This window comes from Trametes versicolor (genome assembly GCF_000271585.1).
Source record: "Trametes versicolor FP-101664 SS1 unplaced genomic scaffold TRAVEscaffold_12, whole genome shotgun sequence".
NCBI classification, from domain to species: domain Eukaryota; kingdom Fungi; phylum Basidiomycota; class Agaricomycetes; order Polyporales; family Polyporaceae; genus Trametes; species Trametes versicolor.
The window spans coordinates 1,109,264-1,128,679 of record NW_007360332.1 but is presented as its reverse complement, the minus strand read 5'-3'; the positions used below and the strand labels follow the sequence as shown (position 1 = coordinate 1,128,679).

Here is a 19,416-nt window from a genome sequence, read left to right as displayed (position 1 = left end):
CCAGGGCGGTTTGTACGGGAGGTCGCCGAGTCCCGCACGGCCGGCCGAAGCCTACGAGGCGCCGAACGTCAATTATGACTCTGGGCGACAGCCTCGGGCCACCACGAGCAGGGCTACAGCAAACATGAACGCATGATGGAAAGCTCGAAAGTTGGGGGTGTGCGGGAGATGGAGATGGGCGCGTACCGGGACATCAGGACGGCGTCAGACGGCGGACCGCCTGCCCGACACTTTCTTGAGCGTGCAATGCGTGCGCGTCCCAGAGAGCTGTTCCTTAGCTCAGGTCGTGCACGCGCCACATATAGCACAGTTTGCGTGCATATATGCAGCGGTGATGCTGCGGGGACGACTGCCTGCGTACGCGCGAGCTGTTGCCTGTAGACGCCGGCTATGGGTGCGTCCGCTGCGGATTTGGGGTGGGCCACAGCGAAGGCGAGTGAGATGAAGGGCGTGTGAGGGCAAGAAGAGAACGGGGAGCGCAAGGTCGGGAAGGAGAAGGAGTCGGAAGGGGGAGGACGAGGGGACGAGAGATCTACGATCTAGATCGGGGAGACGGACGAGAGTCGTTTCGACGCACAGTCAGGCGGCGTGCGCTCCTCCTCTTCCTCCTTGTCCTTCGACCACCATGTGCCTCCGTCCAGACCGTCGTCCGTATCCGCGCCGCCGATGTGCAACACAGCGAGCAACCCGCACTCGACCCGCGCGCCGCGACGACTCGCGAGCGCCGAGCGGGGCCGCCGGGGCGTGACCTGTGTGTGTGACTGTTTGCCCTTGGTGAGAGGACAGCGTGCGGGTTGGGACTCTGACTGAACCGCGAACCGCGATAACACGACGGCGGCGCGGACGCATACAGCCAGGCTCGCCGCTCGAGCATTCCCCTCCAGACGCTTTCTCCACTCCCCGCCCCCCGCTTTCCGCCCCTCACAGCCCGCTTTTCTCGCTCGGCATCGTGTTTCCCGGCATTCGTCAGCACGACGCCCCTTGTCGACCGCCGCCCTCCGCCCCATCGCCCCGCCATCCACGCCTCGTTTCTCCCGGTCCTCCCGCGTAAGCACTCTTTCCGTCCGTTCCCTACCCCCTCCCGTCCAACACGTGCCTATTTGCCCGCTTCCCATCGCCCTCGCTCGACATGCTGTGCGCGCGCACTACCAGCCCACTGACACGTTCCCCGTTCCACAGACGCCCCTCCTTTTCAACACTGTTCGTAGGATAACGTGATCGTAGTAGGGTTCGCGCAGGTGTGTAGTCAACCAGTCCCTCATGTTTCGCCTTTGCCATCCATGCGACGCGCCGCCTCGCCTCGCCAAATGCGCTTTTGCCCTTTACTGCCCTCCTTTGCGGGCGTTTCCACTACACTTTCGAGGCAGATGTCGCGTCCGGAGGTGACGTTCGCGAGCCCTCGAGCGCGTTGCGTTTATTGTCCGGTGTAGTGCGTATACGTATTCCAGGTAGCCCGGCTTTGCGATAATGTCCATTCACCGTTGTAGCCATTGAAGAGTGTAGTGTGGCATCTTGCTATTTACAAGTTCTCTCCTTATATGTTGCATGCCATGGCTAACCAGAATTTGTTCAGGTTATCCTCGACACGACGCGCGCAAACATTCATTGGCGCATGCTTAGATCTCGCACATAATATCCAGATCATAGGCACACGAGACAAGCCATGAACACGCCTCAAGGGGACATGCCGCAAGGCATCAACCCCGCTTTCCTCGCTGGAGGTTTCGGCGGGAACTCGACACCTCAACCTGGCCTCTCCCCGCAGCAAATACAACAAATGCACGCCATGCGTTCGATGGGCGGTGGCGGACAGGGCGGCGGAGGCATGGGCATGAACCCGGCCATGTTCCAGCAGGGCGGTGGAGGTAGCGGGATGAATCCTGCCGCGCTGATGAACGGCATGGGCGGAATGGGTGGCATGAACGGTATGAACAACGGCCGGATGGCGCAGTACCAGCAAATGCAGGCCCAGGCCCAGGCTCAGCGGATGGGCATGAACATGAACATGGGCGGAGGCGGGATGAACATGAACAATGGCGGGATGGGCATGGGTGGAGGTGGAGGCAGCGGGATGGGTATGGGTATGAGTCCCGCCCAGCTCATGCAGCAGCAACAGATGATGGGCGGTGGCGGAGGTATGAACGGTATGGGCGGGATCAACCCTTCGACGCTAGGAAGCAGCGGGATGAACATGATGGGCGGGATGGGTAACATGAGCAACATGGGTATGGGCGGAATGAACGGTATGAACGGTATGAATATAGGCATGGGTGCGCCGCCTCTTTTCTCTGTTGAATGCACGATCTGATAACTCCCGCTACAGGCGCGTCGTCGTTGACCTCTCCTACGGGTGGTTCTGCCGCGCTCCCGAACGTCTCCGGCATGTCGCATGGCTCGCCTCCTGCCACGCCGTCCACCCCGAACCTCGGGATGCAATCGAACCAAGGCGGGTTTCCGACAGCGGCACAGATGCAGCAGCTCTCGCAGATGAACCCAATGAACCCGCAAGTGAAAGCGATGCAGATGCAACGTGCGGCGATGATGGCACAGATGGGTGGCGGCGGTGGGGGAATGCAGGGGATGAACATTGGCGGGATGTCTATGGCGCAGGTCTCGCAGATGCAAATGCTCCAGCAACAGCAACTTGAGCAGCAGCGACAGCAGCAGAACCAAGCTCAGATGCAGCAACGCCCACCATCATCCGCTTCGTTCAGCGCGCACGCCCATCGCCTTTCGCAGGGCCAGCTGCAGACCTCTCCGACATCGACACCGGGCCCCGGGAGTCAGAACCAAGGTGCACACTCACCTCAGGCGTTGCAACCTCAGCTCACCGGAGGCTCCGGGATGATGCCCCCTCCGTCTTCCATACCTCCTCGTCCAAGCACTGCGTCGTCGCTTCACGGACATGGCATGCACCCACACATGCAGCAACAGCAGCAACAGCAACAGCACGGTTCACAACAGCACGGGGGGCAGTACCCAAATCCAAGTCCACGACCAGGCACCGCGACAGGCTCTCGCCCGGGCACCGCACAGAGCCAGGGCCCGCGGTCTTCGACCCCTAGCGGAGGCCGACCACAGACCCCCAGCCAAGCAAGTCCGCGCGCTCCCGTCGCGCCACTCCCCATGCCGCACGGTAGTGTCCCACAGAGTCCAGCGGTTACACCCCAGCGTCCCGGCACAGGTCAGTCGATGCACGGAGGCGATGGGCAAGGTCAAGGTCATCCGCAGAAGGTACCTAGTCGTCCACCCACTGCGACCGGTCACGGCCCGCCTCAGACCCCGCGCCAACAGCCACAGCAGCTCCAGCAGCCTCACGCCCAGCAACAGCAGCAGCCGAAGACGTCTCCCTCTGCGCAACAGTCCGGCTTCACACCTATCGCGCCCGCGCCTGTATCCGCCGGTGGGGCTCAAACACCTGGTTCGCCTCACATCGGTACGAAACGCAAGGCCTCCGCAACTCCGGCGCCTGGTGCCCCTCCTGCCAAGGCGAGCACCCCCGCACCCTCTGGACCGCCGGCGAGCATCCCGACGCCGGCCCAAATGTCACGCACGACGAGCGGTACCGGCATCTCAGGCATGGGTATCAGTGGGAACGTTGGTCCTGCGCCCGGTCCTTCACAGTCTCAGCCGTCAACCGCCTCCGGTTCACTCATGGGCGGCGCAGGTGGTGGGCTGATGCCGCCGCCTGTTGTGCCTCGCGGACCACCGGGTCCTGGGCAGGTCGCGGCCAGCGGGTCGAATTCTGCGCTCAACATCATTTCGGGCATGGGCATGGCGCCTGCGCCGCTCGGGGCTGTCACAGGCGGCGGTCCGCTTGGCTTAACATCCCCGACGAGCATGAACGCGGCGGCGAACATGGGCAACCTTGCACTGTTGGAGGGTAATCCGCCGATTCCGGTCCCGCAGACCCCTTCGCGTCAGCCGTCACTCCCCCCTACATCCCTCACGTCACCGGGTGTCGCTGGCCCAAGTGGTGTAGTCCCCGCCAAAGCAGTGCCTGGCATCGCGAACGGGAAGGCTACCGCTTCACCGGCACCGCAGCCGACACCGGTCACCAAGATTATCCCGCAACTTCCGCCCCTGCCGGCAACGGTCAAGCTGGATCCGAAGGTGACTCGAGTGTCGGTCGTACCGCTCGTGGACTCGGAGACCATGATTCCGCCCCTGGCGGAAGACGAGATTCAACATGTACAAGAATGGATGAAGGCCGACAAGGAATACGAGGCTCGGTATAAGAAGATGCGCGAGCGGATGACGGAAGAGCTGAAGACGACTGTGAGCGCGCCGCGTGCGTGGTGGGAGCGGGACTTCAATGCCAGTCCGGAAGAGCGCAGGCGGCGCGCGGACAAGTTCGTGCTGACGGGACTGAAGTCGTCGAAGGAGCGCGAGATCAGGGACAAGAGGCGGGTGGGAAGGCGGGAAGGACTGAGAGTGTGAGTGCTTCGCGAGTACTCTTTTTGAGGCTGCCGTCTGATGGCCGCCCTCGCTTTAGCCCGAGACGGGTCCCCGACGAAGAGGCCAACCGGCCCGAGCAACTTGTGCCGATACGGTTGGAGTTTGACGTCGAGCATCATAAGATGCGAGATACCTTCGTGTGGAACCTGAATGGTACGTCACATCCGACACCCGTCTGTAGCGCTCTATCTAATGCCACCTCAGACCCCCTCATCACACCAGAGGTCTTTGCTCAGTCCGTGGTGGAGGACTATGCCCTAGCCCCAAGTTATCACGCCGTCATCACCAAGTCGATTCAGGAGCAGCTAAGCGACTACAAGGCGCACTCTACCACGTTTGGTGAAGACGGTGGTATGATCGAAGAGGAGGAAGAGATCTTGCGAGGCAATATCGCCGAGGACGAGGAGGTGTGGTGGGAGGGATGGCGGAAGCGCGTGCGGTCAAAGGCGCTGTATAAGATGGCTGCGCCTCCCGACACCCGCAGCCGCAAACGTAGGAAGATCGTGAAAGATGAAGCCTCTGAGCGCCCAGACGCTCTCAGCGGGCCATCCGGTGATGCGCCGATGGCGGTGGACGACTTTGAAGAGGACGAGAGTCTCATGCACGAGGAGATGCGCATCTTGGTGAAGGTATGTGCATACATGTCCTCGGTGATGTGCGTTGGCTTACCCTGATGAACAGGTGGACATCATCGTCGGCTCCGTCAAGCTCGAAGATCAGTTCGAGTGGGATCTGGAGAACTCCGATCCTACCCCTGAGCAGTTTGCGGAGATCTACTGCAAGGATCTCGGGCTCGGTGGGGAGTTCAAGTAAGTCGGCTCAAGAAATCCTCACGCAAAGCGGCACACTGATCATCGCGCAGAACCGCGATTGCGCATTCCATCCGAGAGCAGGTGCAGATATACCAGAAGTCGCTCTTCTTGGTCGGCCATCCGTCGGACGGCTCTGCTGTACAAGACGACGACCTCCGGATGTCTCTCCTCCCGTCCCTGGTTTCTGGTGCGCGCTCGATGGAGCAGGTCGAGGCCTTCACGCCGATCCTGCAGTATCTCAGCGAAAGCGAGATCGAGAAGAACGAGAAGGACCGTGAGAAGGAGCTCGCTCGCCGCAAGAGGAAGACGACACGTGGACGCAGAGGCGTCGCGCTGCCTGACCGCGAACCCCCCAAGACGTTCCGCACTCCCGCCATCGGCTTCCCAGAAGTGTCTCCAGCTGCCCTCGCGCTCGCGGCCGCGGCGGCTGCACCAACGTCGAGGCGTGCCGCGGCTGCTGCCGCATCGCTGACCATTGCGAACATGGTCGCGTCCGAGAACGGCACCACTATCCTCCCTCAGATGCCCTCCGCGCCGCTCACACCCATCGCTCCCACTCCCTCCACCAAAGAGAAGAAGCCGAAGGGGCTGTTCAAACCCCCCTCATACCCAGCCTCCGTACTTCGTCCGCGTGCGAACATCAAGGCCCCGACACCTTCCACTGCCGCCGACATCTCCACTCTTCCGCCACCTCTCGAGAACGATCTTCCCGCTCCAAGTAGTAGCGGCATCGACAGACAAGGGTCGAAGGTCGTCCTCACTGCGAAACGCGCGAAGGAACTCGAGAGGGAAGCGAAGGAGAAGGAGTACGCTGATGGGCAGCATGCCAACATGATCGATGGCGTATGGCATTGCTCCAATTGTGGTTGTCCCGAGAGCATTGCCGTCGGCCGCAGGAAGGGTCCGTTGGGCGACAAGTCGCAGTGTGGTACTTGTGGTAAGTTGGACAACCACGCATATCGTCAGGTTTACTCACGGGCATACAGGCAAGTACTGGCATCGCCATCGTCGGCCACGTCCTGTCCAGTACAACTCCAGCGCCGATCACCACCTCGGGATCATTAGGGCGGAGGAGCAGGCGAAGTCGAACTCCAAGAGGAAGCGTCCGCAGTCTACTATCGCGGATGAGCCTAAGTCCCAGCCGATGGACGAGGACGCTGAGATGGAGACTCCGGGCCCCTCTAAGCCTAAGTTCGAGCCGGAGCCTCCGTCTATCCCTCAGGAACGGCCATCTGTCGTTCCTGACGGAATCGACAGAGCGGTGTCGCCTGTCTCTACTGCGTCGAGCGCATCGGAATCGCCGCTGGCCCAGCGAGTCAAGATGAATGGCGGCGCGCATTCCAGATCTGCTCCTCCGGCGCCTCCAGAGTCAGAGGCGCCCGCCCGGTCCGTGTCCAGCGACGCCCAAACCCGAGTGATCTCCCCACCACAAGCCTCTCCCCCACGCGCAGCGCCGTCTGCGCCCCCCGCTCAAAATCCACCGGTAGGTGTGCAAAACCCGGTGCCTTTCAGTGCAGATTTTGACGCGTTCCCACCAGCTCTCCACCCCACAGTGGCTGGCGGACTGCCTGTCGGCGATGCAGGCCAGGTACCCTGACGACATCTTCGAGGCCGTCATTCGCAAGAACGCGACGAGCGGCGTGTACGAGTTCCGCATCAAGTGCACCGACTGCCCGGGCAAGGTACGTGGTCACATTCTCGACGTCGCACACCGAACATCCGTTCACGCCGCGCCGTGTCTGCAGCACTATACCCCCGGACCGGGCGAGTCGCTCCAGAACTTCGAGGTCCACCTGAAAAACCGCCAGCATCGCCAGAAAGTGAACGCACGACTGAACCCCCCTGCCGAGTCGTAGAACCCTGTTTCGCCCGTCTCTTTCGAATGTTATATTGCTATCCGGACTGTGTTGTGCTTGTGACCCGCTATAGCTACTTACTGCCGTATATACTCCCTGTTTGTATTGCTACTCCCAGCGTCCCTGCGGCGACGCGTGAATATGATGGATTTCACTGCCTGAGAACCTACACGCGCTAGTCGTAGCTCACAGGCAAAGTTACATCGATTGCGCAGAGGGACGGAGCAAGGGGCAGAAAAGACGTGCAACGTCGTGGAACTATCCCGACTCTTAAACGGACACTAACGTACATTGAAGATAGCGAGGCGGTAGTACTGGTATCCATGTGAAAGACGCAAGTATACAGCGCTGTCACGAGGAGCGGTGCGATGCACAAGAAGAGCGGTGTCGGATATCATGGAAAGGTAAAAGTAGGCAGACTAGTTGGTCAATAGTAGACCCGAGAGCGAGAAACAGAGTAACGTCGGTATAAAACCTATACATACTTGCGACAGATTGGCGGCCCCGCGCTACTTGAAGCAGGAGGTAAAGGAACTGATAGTACTGTTACTAAGGCCTAGCCGCTGAATCCGATTCTGCGGCCCGAAACGAAAGCGTCAGAGTCTCTGTACGAGCGATCAGAGTGTGCACGGCCGGGCAGAGAACAAAAGCTAGCGTACATCGTGTGTGGCGAGTCGTACTCCACGCGCCGGTCGCGCCACCACGGCGGGTGATACAGGGCCCAATAGCCCGCACGGCGTGAGTGGAGCAGCACGGCGACGTACTCGAAGGCCCTAAGGTCCGCGTTCTGCAGCACATCGACGATCTCCAGCCCCCATTCGTCGCGCTGGTCCGCCCACTCGCCGTTTAGGTCGTCCCAGCCCCACGACGGGCGCAGGGGGCCGCCTGTGATGTCGAGGTTGAGGTAGAGCGCACGCAGGTACTTGACGGCCGTCAGCGTGCGCGCGATGTGCAGCTGGGAACACTGGTGAGCACGCGAAGACGCAGGTGTCGTTAGCTGGCGCAGACGTACGTAGGGGACAGTGTCTTTCGGATGCGCTTTGTATCGGTGCAATTCGAGTTCTTCGAGGAGCGGGAACGCGTGCGGCAGGTACTGCAGAAGCTCGTCTTCAGCAGCGTCGGCCTGATAGACCAGCTCAAGCATCAGCATCCCAGGGGCGGAGATGCGTTTCAGGACGACCAGACATTCTTCCGCGCTGAGGATAGGGTATACCGCAGGAAGAGCTCGATAGACGTAGCGTGACTGGAAGTAGTGCCTTGGACTATCGCGGAGCGAGAGGGAAGTTAGTCCATCACCAACGCAGGAGAAGATGGGATCTTCCGGATCTGGATACGAGACAGTCAATGAGCGTAGACAAAAGCTAGTCTCGGGGAGTTCTTTCAGCAAAGGGGGTCGCCACATCCCTTCGCACTGCATCACTTTGATTGAGAGGGAGCGCATGCTCGGCATGCGCGGGAGTAAGAGAGGGATGATGTGGCATTGATCTGGGTGGGTGTATCGCCCGATGAGGGACAGCGTATGCAAACGCGGCCAGTCCATGCTGGCCATCTCCAAGAGCGGGGCCGTCTCGGCAGGAAGGGTGAGTGACTCGGCGGTGTCGGACATGGGGAGAACAATGGCGCGGAGGTAGTTCTCCTCTAACGCGTAGATCGGACGTAGATCTGTTCCACGCTGCACACTCTCGGTCTCGCGCCATTGCGATGGAGTGTATGACAACTTCGTGAGCCGACAGCCGCATTGGGGGCCATCGGGCGGCGTAGGTGGTGGCGCGCACATCCACGTTGAATTTTGCCCGATGGAGATGGACGTGACCGTGGGGTGATCTAGGCATTTCTTGATAGCGTACCAGGGAACGCCTCCAGCTGCATTGCCAAACGTGACCGAATCGAGGACGGGGAAGAAATCCATCTCCAAGCCGAATTGATATGGATCATCGTATATTGCATATTTTCCGGCTATTGGCATGTTGTCCTGATGCAGGTATCCGCATGCATACAGGTCTTCGATGGAGTAGAAGAGGCTTATGTACAGTATGTGCCTTATAAAGAGGGTGGATGAAGAGGACCACGCCGGACGATAAGACAGAGCGAGCTGACCTGACATGCGGGCGTATGACCTCCGGCGGAATTTGGACTTTGTATGACGACCATACACAGCAGCTCCGGAACAGGATGCGTCTGCACTGGGAGCGCACACGCTTGCATGTGAGGGACATGGCTTTGAGAGCACCAGCGCGACCAGTGGAGTTCCTGCTAAGCTCCGCTACGTGTTCCAAAATGCGGTACATAACGTCCTCGTTAAGGTCGCTGAATCTAGGTATGGAGTGAGCGAAATGCAGTGAGAGGACCGCAAGTTCCTCGGGGTTCTTACCTATTCCCGGGCGACATCGATATTCTGCGAGCTGCTGGGCGGGGTAGTATTCGCTCGGAACTCAGGTGCTTAGAACTCTACCTCGGGGAACGCTTGCAGCTTCGTATAAAAGTATTGATAGATATGTTCGCTCTAGCCGGTCTGAGGGAGAGACAGAGGGTGGGTGGATGAACGGGTGAGTGAGCGAGTCAGTTGTGAGAAAGTCAGAGAGTGAGGTGAGCACAGTAGACGCCCAAGTCGCAAGAGCGGCTTTTGTAAGTTGGACCATCTTGGGATCACCTCAGAAATTTGAGCTGCAGATATCAAATATGCCTTAGTACGTCTGAGAATGAGGACAGGCAATTAGAACTCCATCCCGACCGTGAATCAGCCGTAATAGTCATGTCTCAAGCTCAAGTCCTACCCCACTTCCAAGTTCCCGGAGTCCGCAAAATCACACATGCAGGTTACAGTACGTCCATTTTGTGTATCATACATACATCATAATTTCATATGCTAGAGAGATTGCGCAGGCGTTGCTGGATTGATGACTTCCATAAATCGTTTGTGTCGTTTGCGCGAGTCGCGCGGGGACTTCGGGGAGCGGCGTCGGTCCACTGAGCGCTGAGGGAAGCGCGCTACGACTTCTTATATATGTAGTTACATATCAAAGTTGAGCGATGACTGCGTCGCTCGGCAGCGCGAGGCGGAGTGACGTGAGTGCGAAAACTATCCAAGTGTGGCGGCAGCATCTTGGTGGCCGCGCGCTTTCAGGAAAGGGCGGGGGGAGCCATGGCGAGAGGTACCCTGCGAAATCCGATTCTGCGGCCATAAACGAAAGCATCGGAGTCTCTGCACATGCATTCAGCGTTGGCACGACCTGACGGAGAGCGGCGGGCTTACAGTCTGTACGGCGAGTCGTACTGAATGCGCCTGACATGGCGACACCACGGCGGGCGATACAAGGCCCAAAAGCCTGCACGGCGCGAGTGAAGCAGAAGCGCGACGTACTCGAAGGTCTCGCGAGTACGCAACACCTCCACGATCTCCACCCCCCAATCATCACGCTGTTCCCCGCAGTCGCTGTCAAGGTCTTTGCACACCCACGTCGGGCGTAGCGGACTGCCTGTGATGTCGAGGTTGAGGTAGAGCGCGCGCAGATACTTGATTGCCCTCAACGTGCGTGCGATGTGCAACTGGGATATTGGTGAGTACGCGCGGGGGGACACTTCGATGACTGGGCAAAGACGTACGTATGGAACGTTCTCCTCCGGCAGTGCTTTGTATCGGTGCAACTCGAGTTCTTGGAGAAGGGGGAACGCCTTTGGAAGATACTGCAAGAGCTCGTCCTCAGCGGTGTCGGCCTGATAGACTAGTTCAAGTACCGAGAGTTGAGGGGCGGAGAGGCGCTTCAGGATGACCAAACATTCCGACGCGCTGAGGATCGGGAATATTGCGGGGAGAATGCGATAGCCATAGCGTTTTTGGAAGTAGTATCTCGGGCTATCGCGGAGCGAAAGGGAGGTTAGACCATCTCCGACATATGAGAAAATCGGGTCGTCCGGGGCCGGATACGAGACCGTCAACGACCGCAGGGAGTAGCTAGTATCAGGGAGCCCTCTGAGCAAACGCGGGCGCCACATCCCCTTGCATTGCATTACGTTGATGGAAAGGGAGCGCAGGTTTGGCATGCGCAAGAGTAAGAGAGGGATGATGTCACTTTGATCTGGGTGAGTGTATCGTCCGATGAGAGACAGCGTATGCAAACGCGGCCAGTCCATGTTGGCCATCTCCACGAGCGGAGCAGTCTCGGCAGGGAGGGTGAGGGACTCGGCGGTGTTGGGCATGGCGAGAACAAGGGCGCGGAGGTAGCTCGACTCTAACGCGTATATCGGTCGTAGGTCTGTTCTGTGTTCCACGCTCTCGGTCTCGCGCCATTGGGATGAAGTATATGACAAGTGCGTGAGCCGACAGCCATGTGGCGGGATATCGGACGGGATGGGGGGTGGCGCGCACATCCATGTCGAGTTCTCCCCGATGGAGATGGACGTGACCGTGGGGTGATCCAGGCACTTCTTGATAGCATACCAGGGGACCCCTCCTGCAGCGCTGGCAAACGAGACTGTTTCGAGGGTGGGGAAGAAATCCAACTCCAGGCCAAACTGAGACGGATCATCCATAACCACGTATTTTTGGCCTATTAGCATGTCGTCCTGATGGAAGTACCCACAGGCATAGAGGTTGTCTATGGAGTAGAAAAGGTTTATAACCCGGACATGCCTGGAAAGGGGATGTATAAAAACAGACGCAAGAGGCTTCATGACTGCGTGTGCTAACCTGACATACGGGCGTATAGCCTGCGGCGGAAGGTTGACTTTGTACGAGGACCATACGCAACAGGTATGGAAGAGAAGGGGTAAACAGCATGAGCGCACGCGCTTGCACGTTGTGGATATAGTTTTGAGAGTGCCAGGGTGACCATGTCTGCTGAGCACCGCTACCTGTTCCAAAATGCGGTACAGAACGTCTTCATTAAGTTGAGTGAGCCTATTTATGATGATTAAACTGCGTTGTGAGGATGTATTGATTTGAGGGACAACCTACCCACAAATCGCCGCCATAACACGAGGTCGCGCCGGAGGACTTCTGCTTGTAGGCCCCACTGACTACTATCACTGATGGCGTCTCACTAGTCCTCTACACCGCTTCCGTGTTACTCTCAGCGAGGCGTCCGATGTATGAGAACTTTGGAAGAAAGGGGAAAGGAACGAGAGGAAGAGACGAAAGACTCAGAGCGCTTGATTTGTGAGGCGAACGTGGGCGCCGGTGACCCACGCGCGCCACCAGTTCACCTCCAGAAGCGCCCATCGACAATGATATGGGAGTCTGTTTCCGGAATAGCTGTAAGCAACTAGTAACGCACATTGAGGAAGGCGAGAGGTGGTATACATGTAAACGACACAAGTATATGGTACTCTCATCGAGGACAATTTAAATGTATATTACCAAGAATGGGGCTCGCAGTCACGAATGAAAGTAGGCGGAGAAACGATGATATCGATGGTGCGGGAGTGCGAGGCGGAGTGGCAGCTTGAACGTCTTGGATTTGTAAAACCAGAGCGAATAGAAGCATGGCGAACAGCAGCTAGTAGGTCAGGCCAAACCCCGCGTGTACTCCATTCAAGTTCTACCAATGCGCGTTGCTTGAATTCGACACATCTGTACCTGAATAGTTAGAAGACGCAATTCGCGGCAAATATAGACTCACGAGACACTTCTGCCTCATACTTACCCTTCTTCCAACACATCGGACACGTTCGGGTTCGCGGAAACAGCGCCCATTCGCGAGCATCCACCTCCTCTCCTCCCATCGTATTCCCAAGAATCGCCGATGCAGCACCAACACTTGATCTGAGGTACTCATGTCTTGCCACGGAAACCCGAACGACTCAAGTTTCGGGAACATCACGGAGAGAAACATGGACTATTGCCTGCAATCCACTGCGTACCGAAACTCTACCCTTCTGAATTTGCTTCTGTACCTGAGACGACTGGTAAGTAGAGATCTCTTTTTTACTGCATGGCAGACTTGCAAATCAACTCCGCATCATCACTTTCCTCACTCGAATACGGGAGGCAAGGGGATTCACGCTGATAATACCCTGCGAAATCCGATTGTATGGCCGTAAAGGTAAGCGTCGGCGTCTCTGTGCATGCCATCAGTGTTTGCACAATTAGATGGAGAACCACAGGGCCTACGTCTTGTACGGCGAGAAGAAATCAATGCGCCTGGCATGGCGACACCACGGCGGGCGATACAGGGCCCAATCGCCCGCACTGTGCAAGTGGAGCAGCAGCGCGACGTACTGGAAGGTCTCGCGAGTCTGCAGCACCGCGGCGATCTCCTGGCCCCATTCGTCACGCTGTTCTGCGCACTCGTTGTCGAGGTCGTCGGACTCCCATGTTGGGGACCGCGGGTCGCCTGCCATGATGTCGAGGTTGAGGTAGAGTGCGTGTAGGTATTTGACCGCCGTCAGCGTGCGCGCGATGTGCAACTGAGGTATCAGTGAGTACGCGCCGGGGGAGATAGTGTCATTAGCGGGCGAAGACGTACGTAAGGGACATTTTCCTCCGGTTGTGCTTTGTATCGGTGCAATTCGAGCTCCTCGAGAAGCGGAAACGCACGGGAAAGGTGCTGTAGGAGCTCGTTCTCGGCGGCGTCGCCCTTGTAAACCAGCTCGAGAACCAAGAGTCGAGGGGCGGAGATGCGCTTTATGATGGTCAGACATTCCGACGCCTTGAGAATTGGGAACACTCCAGGGAGATCCCGTTGGCCATAGCGTGAATGAAAGTAGTATCTCGGGCTGTCGCGGAGCGAGAGGGAAGTTAGGCCGTCCCCGATACAGGAGAAGATAGGATCTTCTGTATTTGGGTACGAGATCGTCAACGACCGTAGACAGTAGTTAGTATCAGGGAGTTCTTTGAGCAAAGGGGGGCGCTGCGTCCCTTCGCACTGGATTACTTGGACCGAAAGGGAGCGCAAGTTTGGCATGCGCAGGAGTAGGAGAGGGACGATATCGCCTTGGTTTGGATGAGTATACCGCCCGACGAGTGACAGAGTATGCAGACGCGGCCAGTCCATGCTGGCCATCTCCAAGAGCGGAGCAGTCTCGGCGGGGAGGGTGAGCGACTCGGCAGTGGTGGACATGGACAGGACAAGAGCGCGAAGGTAGCTCGACTCCAAAGCATACATCAATTGTAGGTCTGTTCTGTGTTCCACACTTTCGGTCTCGCGCCATTGCGATGGAGTATACGACAAGTGCGTGAGTCGACTACCGTGTGGCGGGATATCGGCCGGGGTAGGTGGTGGCGCGCACATCCATGTCGAGTTATTCCCGATGGAAATGGAGGTTACTGTAGGGTGCTCCAGGCATTTCTTGATAGCGTACCATGGGACCCCTCCTGCGGCGCTGGCAAACGAGACCATTTCGAGGGCGGGCAAGAAGTCCAACTCCAAACCAAACTGAGACGGATCGTCCGTCACCACATATTTTCGGTCTACGAGCATGTCGTCCTGATGAAAGTATCCACACGCATAGAGGTCTTCGATGCGATAGAAAAGGCTTACAAACCGGGCATGCCTTGGAAGTGAGCGAATCAAAAAGACGCACAAGGATTCATGACCGAGTGTGCTGACCTGACATGCGGGCGTATGGCCTCCGGAGGAATTGTGACTTTGTACGAGGACCATATACGACACGTATGGAAGAGCAGGGATAAACAGTACGAGCGCACGTGCTTGCATGTTATGGACATGGTTTTGAGAGTGCCAGGGTGACCATGTCTCTTAAGCGCTGCTACTTGTTCCAAAATGCGGTACAGAACGTCTTCATTGAGTTGAATGAGCCTATATTGAATAATGAAACTTTGATGCGAGGATGTACTGCTTCGAGAGACAGCCTACCCAAAAACCCCCGCCATAACACAAGATCGCGCTGGATGGCGTCCACAGGTAGAGGCCCTACCTGCTACTATCGCTGGTGCCGTTCCGACGGCCTTCTAATCTGCGTGTCCGGATGATCTCAGCGAGGCGTCCTGTGCAAAGAAACTTCGGAAGGAAGAGGAGACGAACGAGAACGAGACCAAAGAGCGAAGAGCGCTTGATTTGTGAGGCGCGCGCGCCGCGAGCGGCGAACGTGGGCGCCAACAGGGTCGACCTCTGGCAAGCGCCCATCCAGAATATGGTGTTCTCGTCTCTCTCGACGACCACCGGCTGCGTGATGCTCGTACGAACTCCTAGAACGTTCTCCTTTTCTTGAGTCCTAAATATCGCACAATAAGTGTGGGCTGGAAGCACTGGAAGGGCCAGCCTCTCCCATTGGCATCGTGCCTTCCGTCATTCAGGCTCACGAGACAACCTTGTTGAAGCTAGCGTTGTGGCACTCTTACCGCCTGGGATGTTCAAGCGAACAATGATTCAGGCTTTTCGCTACTATATGAAGATGCTGAACTTTACCAGGTACCGCCGCGCTCAGCAAGGAGCGTGACAAAGGCATGGCAATGCCTCAAGTTGTAAGATATCGAAATCCGTAAGCACCACTACACCGCCTCGGTGCACCGCTCGCTCATCTATTGTACAGATGACCTACCCCGATGTAAGCGTAGTCCTGCTGTGTTAAGCTCACCGTGAAGCCGTACAGTTGCAGTCAATCCCTTTCGATACGCCCGCAGCTTTGTGCGAATTGGCACGCTCGCAGTATGTCTTGCCAGTTTTTCTTCGTCGGGAAAAGCCTGTTTTGATTTATAGAAATACTTCGCTTAGGAAGGGAAAGGGCTAACACACGCTCGGGCAACACGCAGCAGCGGAGGCCGTGCTAGTCTGAGCCTTCTTCCTCATGCGTCGAGTACTGTTGTACAGCCACTTGCACGCCCCGGCGCCTTCCGTGGAAATGCGAACAAAAGGCAACTCGGACTTTATAACAGGAGTACATATATCTAACAAGTGCCCTCAGAAGCCTCCTTATCCGCCCCCAGACATAGACCCCAGCGACCATCGCCCTCCCGTCTCCGTTGAGGTGTGGCGTCAGTATTCTTCCGTCTGTGAACATCCCGACATCCAAGTGCGACTCATCACACAGACATTATCTGCATTCAATCATCAAGACGCCCATCAAGACTACAGCACTCGTCATGACACGTCCCGGTGTTGGCAGAGATCGGATTCGCACCGACGGACTCCGCACGCTGAACATCGCGCAGCTCACGTTCCACATGCCCGACGAACCCCAGCAGGTCGTTTCTTCCACGCTCACACCAGTGCGCCTGCAGTATGTATTCCGTGTTCCGTGTTCTTCCCGGATTCTTTTTCTGGGTCCAGAATCGGATCGACCGAAAACAAGAACTCCAACGCTACACCAAGCCGTCACCATGAACACGTTGGAGAAGGTCATCGGGTGCTACAACCGTCAACTTGTCTCCATGTTCTTCGATGCGTCGCGCCTACGGCCACTGGCGGTGCTCTCCTCAACGCGCGAGCACGACTTCTTGCGCCCCATCGGGCTTCCTTCCACTCTGCACACCATGGAACGGCTGCGCGAGCTGGAGGTACAAACCAACTGGAAGGTATCCTTCAAGTCGCTGCTACGGTTCCTAAGATGCACTCCCAACCTCCGAACGCTCCTTATCTCCAACCACAACCGCCACCGATTCGTTCTGCACGAGAGCCTGGAAAACACGGAGTTCGTCGAGCTGCCTCTCGTAAGGGAGGTCTCCATCCGCGGCTATCTCTCCCAAGCGGTGGACGATCTTCTCTCCAAGCTCGTCATATCCCCCCATGCATGTATCCACGTCTCCTTCCCGCACACTCGTTCGACAATCATCGCACCGCTGCGCGCCAGGCTCTTCCGCGCCACCGACGCGACCAATCACGCGTGTATCGCCTACGCCGTGACCCCGCTGCTCGTCGGCGGAGTGAACCACAAACGGTATACATTTCAAGTTTCTGATTTCGACAAGCGCGTCCAGGTGCTCTGGGAATGGACGCAAGCCGCCGACCAGTCCGCCGACCTCGACTCCGATTGGCTCGTCCCCGACACGCTGGGCGGTGTGCGCCACATGACAATGTCCCTTGACCGCGTCAAGTTGGCGTTCCACGAGTGGTATAACCTCTTCAAGCCTTTCCAGAACCTACGAACAGTACAACTGCATGTCCCAGATGCAAATAGCGGCAGGAACTGCCTCTTCCACACCTTTGATGTGGACGGAGGCGGCAGGCTCGCAACGAATGGTCAATGGCACCGGGTGGCGCTCGCAGTGAGGCTCACCGAATTCACGGAGGGCCCGCCAGGTGACGGGTACTCATATTCCCCAGACGACAACATTGACGCAAACGTCTTCAACCAGCTGTTCGGAGCTGACGATAGGAGACCGCTGGCGGAGAAGAGGAGGGAGTGTTACGATAGTGTGCGTCGCTGGGCGGTACCGCACACGCACACGCACACTGGGTAGTCACGTCCAAGACCGTGCGCGAGCCTAAGAGTTCGGGCACTCTGATGCCAGTGCCGCCCTAACACTTCGCTGTAATGCATTCCGCACTCGTATGCCAATTGGGTTTGATGTTCAAGCAGATTTAGTTGTGTGCGTACCGCTTACTCGTAGTGTTTCCGAGCGGAACGTTACCACCCCGCCTTGTACATATTCGTCATCACCATGGTACTACTTGGCTCATCCGAAAGCTAAGCTGCCGCACACTATGGCTGGGTGATATTGGGAAGGCAGGCACATACCTCCTTACGCTTTCGCACGCAAGTCGCGTATGCCGCGGCACGCATCCGCCTAGGAAAGGGACGGCAGGTGGAGCCTGAGGGCACAGTTATGACGATCGAGTGTGCATTCAAGTTCGTCGCTAGGCAGTACAAATCATACCATAATTCCACGTCGTAGGGAAAAATGCAACCGAAGTCAGGGACGCTGGTGAGATGGCGGTACCGTAAAAGAGCTGAGCATTATCTAGAATATTTTTTGCCCTTACGAAGATACGCAGACGAGTCTCTGTAAGGGCAATCAGCGTCTGTCCCGTTAAGACGGCAAGGAACACTCACATCGCATGCGGCGAGTTATGGTCGATGGTCCCGTGGGGCGACCACGCCGGACGATACAGGATCCAGGTGCCCGCTTTGTGGGTGTGGAGGGGCAGCGCAACGTACTCGAAATACGCGCCGCTTTGCAAGACGCTCACAAGCTCCTGCCCCCGTTCGCAGCGGTCCTTCCCCAGGTCGGCGCGGAGGATCTCGTATCGGAACGAACGGTCTTTGACGTCGACGTTGAGGTAGAGCGCGCGTAGATACTTGTTGAGCTTGAGCGTCTGTGCGATATGCAGCTATAGCAAGAATGAGCGTAAATAAGCCGCTCGGGTGGTCGTGTTCGTGTGCACACTCACGTAGGGGACGGTGTCTTTGAGGGATGCTTTGTATCGGTGCAACTCGATTTCCTGGAGAAGGGGGAACGCCGTTGGAAGATACTGGAGGAGCTCATCCTCAGCGGCGTCGGTCTGATAGACCAGTTCAAGTACCGAGAGTCGAGGGGCGGAGACGCGCTTCAGGATGGCTAGACATTCGGACGCCCTGAGGATTGGGAATATTGCGGGGAGATATCGACGGCTGTAACGAGACGCAAAGTAGTGCCTCGGACTATCACGAAGCGAGAGGGAAGTCAGACCGTCTCCGACACACGAGAAAATCGGATCCTCCGGGTTCGGATACGAGACGGTCAGCGACCGTAGACGGTAGCTGGCATCGGGAAGCTTCTTGAGCAGGAAGGGACGTCGCATCCCTTGGCACTGCATCACTTTGATCGAGAGGGAGCGCAGGTTCGGCATGCGCAGAAGGAGGAGGGGGATGACGCGACATTGGTCTGAATGAGTATATCGCCCAATGAGTGACAACGTATGCATACGCGGCCAGTCCATACTGGCCATCTCCAGGAGCGGCGCCGTCTCGACAGGGAGGGTGACCGACTCGGCGGTGTCGGACATGGCAAGAACAAGCGCGCGGAGGTAGCTCGTCTCGTAGGCGTACGCTGGCTGTATGTTTGTCTTCCGCAACCGGCTTTGCGTCTCACGCCACTGAGATGGGGTGTATATGAATTCTGTGAGCCGACAGCCATGGGATGTCGGTGACAGGTCAAACGGGATGGGGGACGGTGGGGTGCATATCAACGCCGAGTCTTTGTCAATGGAAATGGACGTGACGTTAGGGTATTCCAGGCATTTTGTGAGAGCGTACCAGGGCACGCCTCCTGGGCACAGGAGAAATGTGACGGCATGCACGTTGGGAAGGTAATCGAGCTCGAGACCAAACGGAGGAGGGGTAGGGATTTTGGCGATACTGTTGCAGGAAGCCAATGGCATAGGGACCAGCAAGCCGTCATAGAATCCAGCATC

The 19,416-nt window shown here is 57.6% G+C and overlaps 6 protein-coding genes across 6 annotated transcripts; 2 read left to right on the top strand and 4 right to left on the bottom strand.

Annotated features, from left to right (window-relative positions):
• Positions 1-611: 611 nt before the first annotated feature.
• Positions 612-7,126, top strand: TRAVEDRAFT_174316 (SNF5-domain-containing protein; the record flags this gene model as incomplete). Its single annotated transcript, XM_008045622.1, has 12 exons — positions 612-774; positions 854-1,047; positions 1,180-1,238; positions 1,574-2,270; positions 2,324-4,436; positions 4,496-4,611; positions 4,663-5,087; positions 5,140-5,267; positions 5,321-6,207; positions 6,257-6,753; positions 6,809-6,952; positions 7,016-7,126. The coding sequence occupies exons 4-12, from the start codon at positions 1,664-1,666 to the stop codon at positions 7,124-7,126; spliced, it is 5,028 nt and encodes a 1,675-aa protein (XP_008043813.1). The 5' UTR covers positions 612-774; positions 854-1,047; positions 1,180-1,238; positions 1,574-1,663.
• A 556-nt stretch (positions 7,127-7,682) lies between these two features.
• Positions 7,683-9,092, bottom strand: TRAVEDRAFT_52631 (uncharacterized protein; the record flags this gene model as incomplete). Its single annotated transcript, XM_008045309.1, has 3 exons — positions 7,683-7,731; positions 7,786-8,081; positions 8,139-9,092. 3 exons carry the CDS (start codon positions 9,090-9,092, stop codon positions 7,683-7,685), a joined length of 1,299 nt encoding a protein of 432 aa, XP_008043500.1.
• A 1,637-nt stretch (positions 9,093-10,729) lies between these two features.
• Positions 10,730-12,199, bottom strand: TRAVEDRAFT_31624 (uncharacterized protein; the record flags this gene model as incomplete). Its single annotated transcript, XM_008045202.1, has 3 exons — positions 12,081-12,199; positions 11,814-12,023; positions 10,730-11,756 (listed from the first exon to the last, which is right to left on the bottom strand). Coding segments are annotated over exons 1-3 (1,254 nt in total), but the record flags the coding sequence as incomplete, so codon positions are not given.
• A 1,032-nt stretch (positions 12,200-13,231) lies between these two features.
• TRAVEDRAFT_52629 (uncharacterized protein) lies at positions 13,232-14,544 on the bottom strand (the record flags this gene model as incomplete). Its single annotated transcript, XM_008045308.1, has 2 exons — positions 13,232-13,531; positions 13,591-14,544. 2 exons carry the CDS (start codon positions 14,542-14,544, stop codon positions 13,232-13,234), a joined length of 1,254 nt encoding a protein of 417 aa, XP_008043499.1.
• A 1,622-nt stretch (positions 14,545-16,166) lies between these two features.
• On the top strand, positions 16,167-17,545 carry TRAVEDRAFT_52628 (uncharacterized protein; the record flags this gene model as incomplete). Its single annotated transcript, XM_008045307.1, has 2 exons — positions 16,167-17,427; positions 17,484-17,545. The coding sequence occupies 2 exons, from the start codon at positions 16,167-16,169 to the stop codon at positions 17,543-17,545; spliced, it is 1,323 nt and encodes a 440-aa protein (XP_008043498.1).
• A 338-nt stretch (positions 17,546-17,883) lies between these two features.
• Positions 17,884-19,383, bottom strand: TRAVEDRAFT_74802 (uncharacterized protein; the record flags this gene model as incomplete). The annotated part of the gene is made up of 4 exons (XM_008045621.1): positions 17,884-18,026; positions 18,077-18,354; positions 18,415-18,887; positions 18,930-19,383. 4 exons carry the CDS (start codon positions 19,381-19,383, stop codon positions 17,981-17,983), a joined length of 1,251 nt encoding a protein of 416 aa, XP_008043812.1. The 3' UTR covers positions 17,884-17,980.
• Between the last annotated feature and the right edge of the window lie 33 nt (positions 19,384-19,416).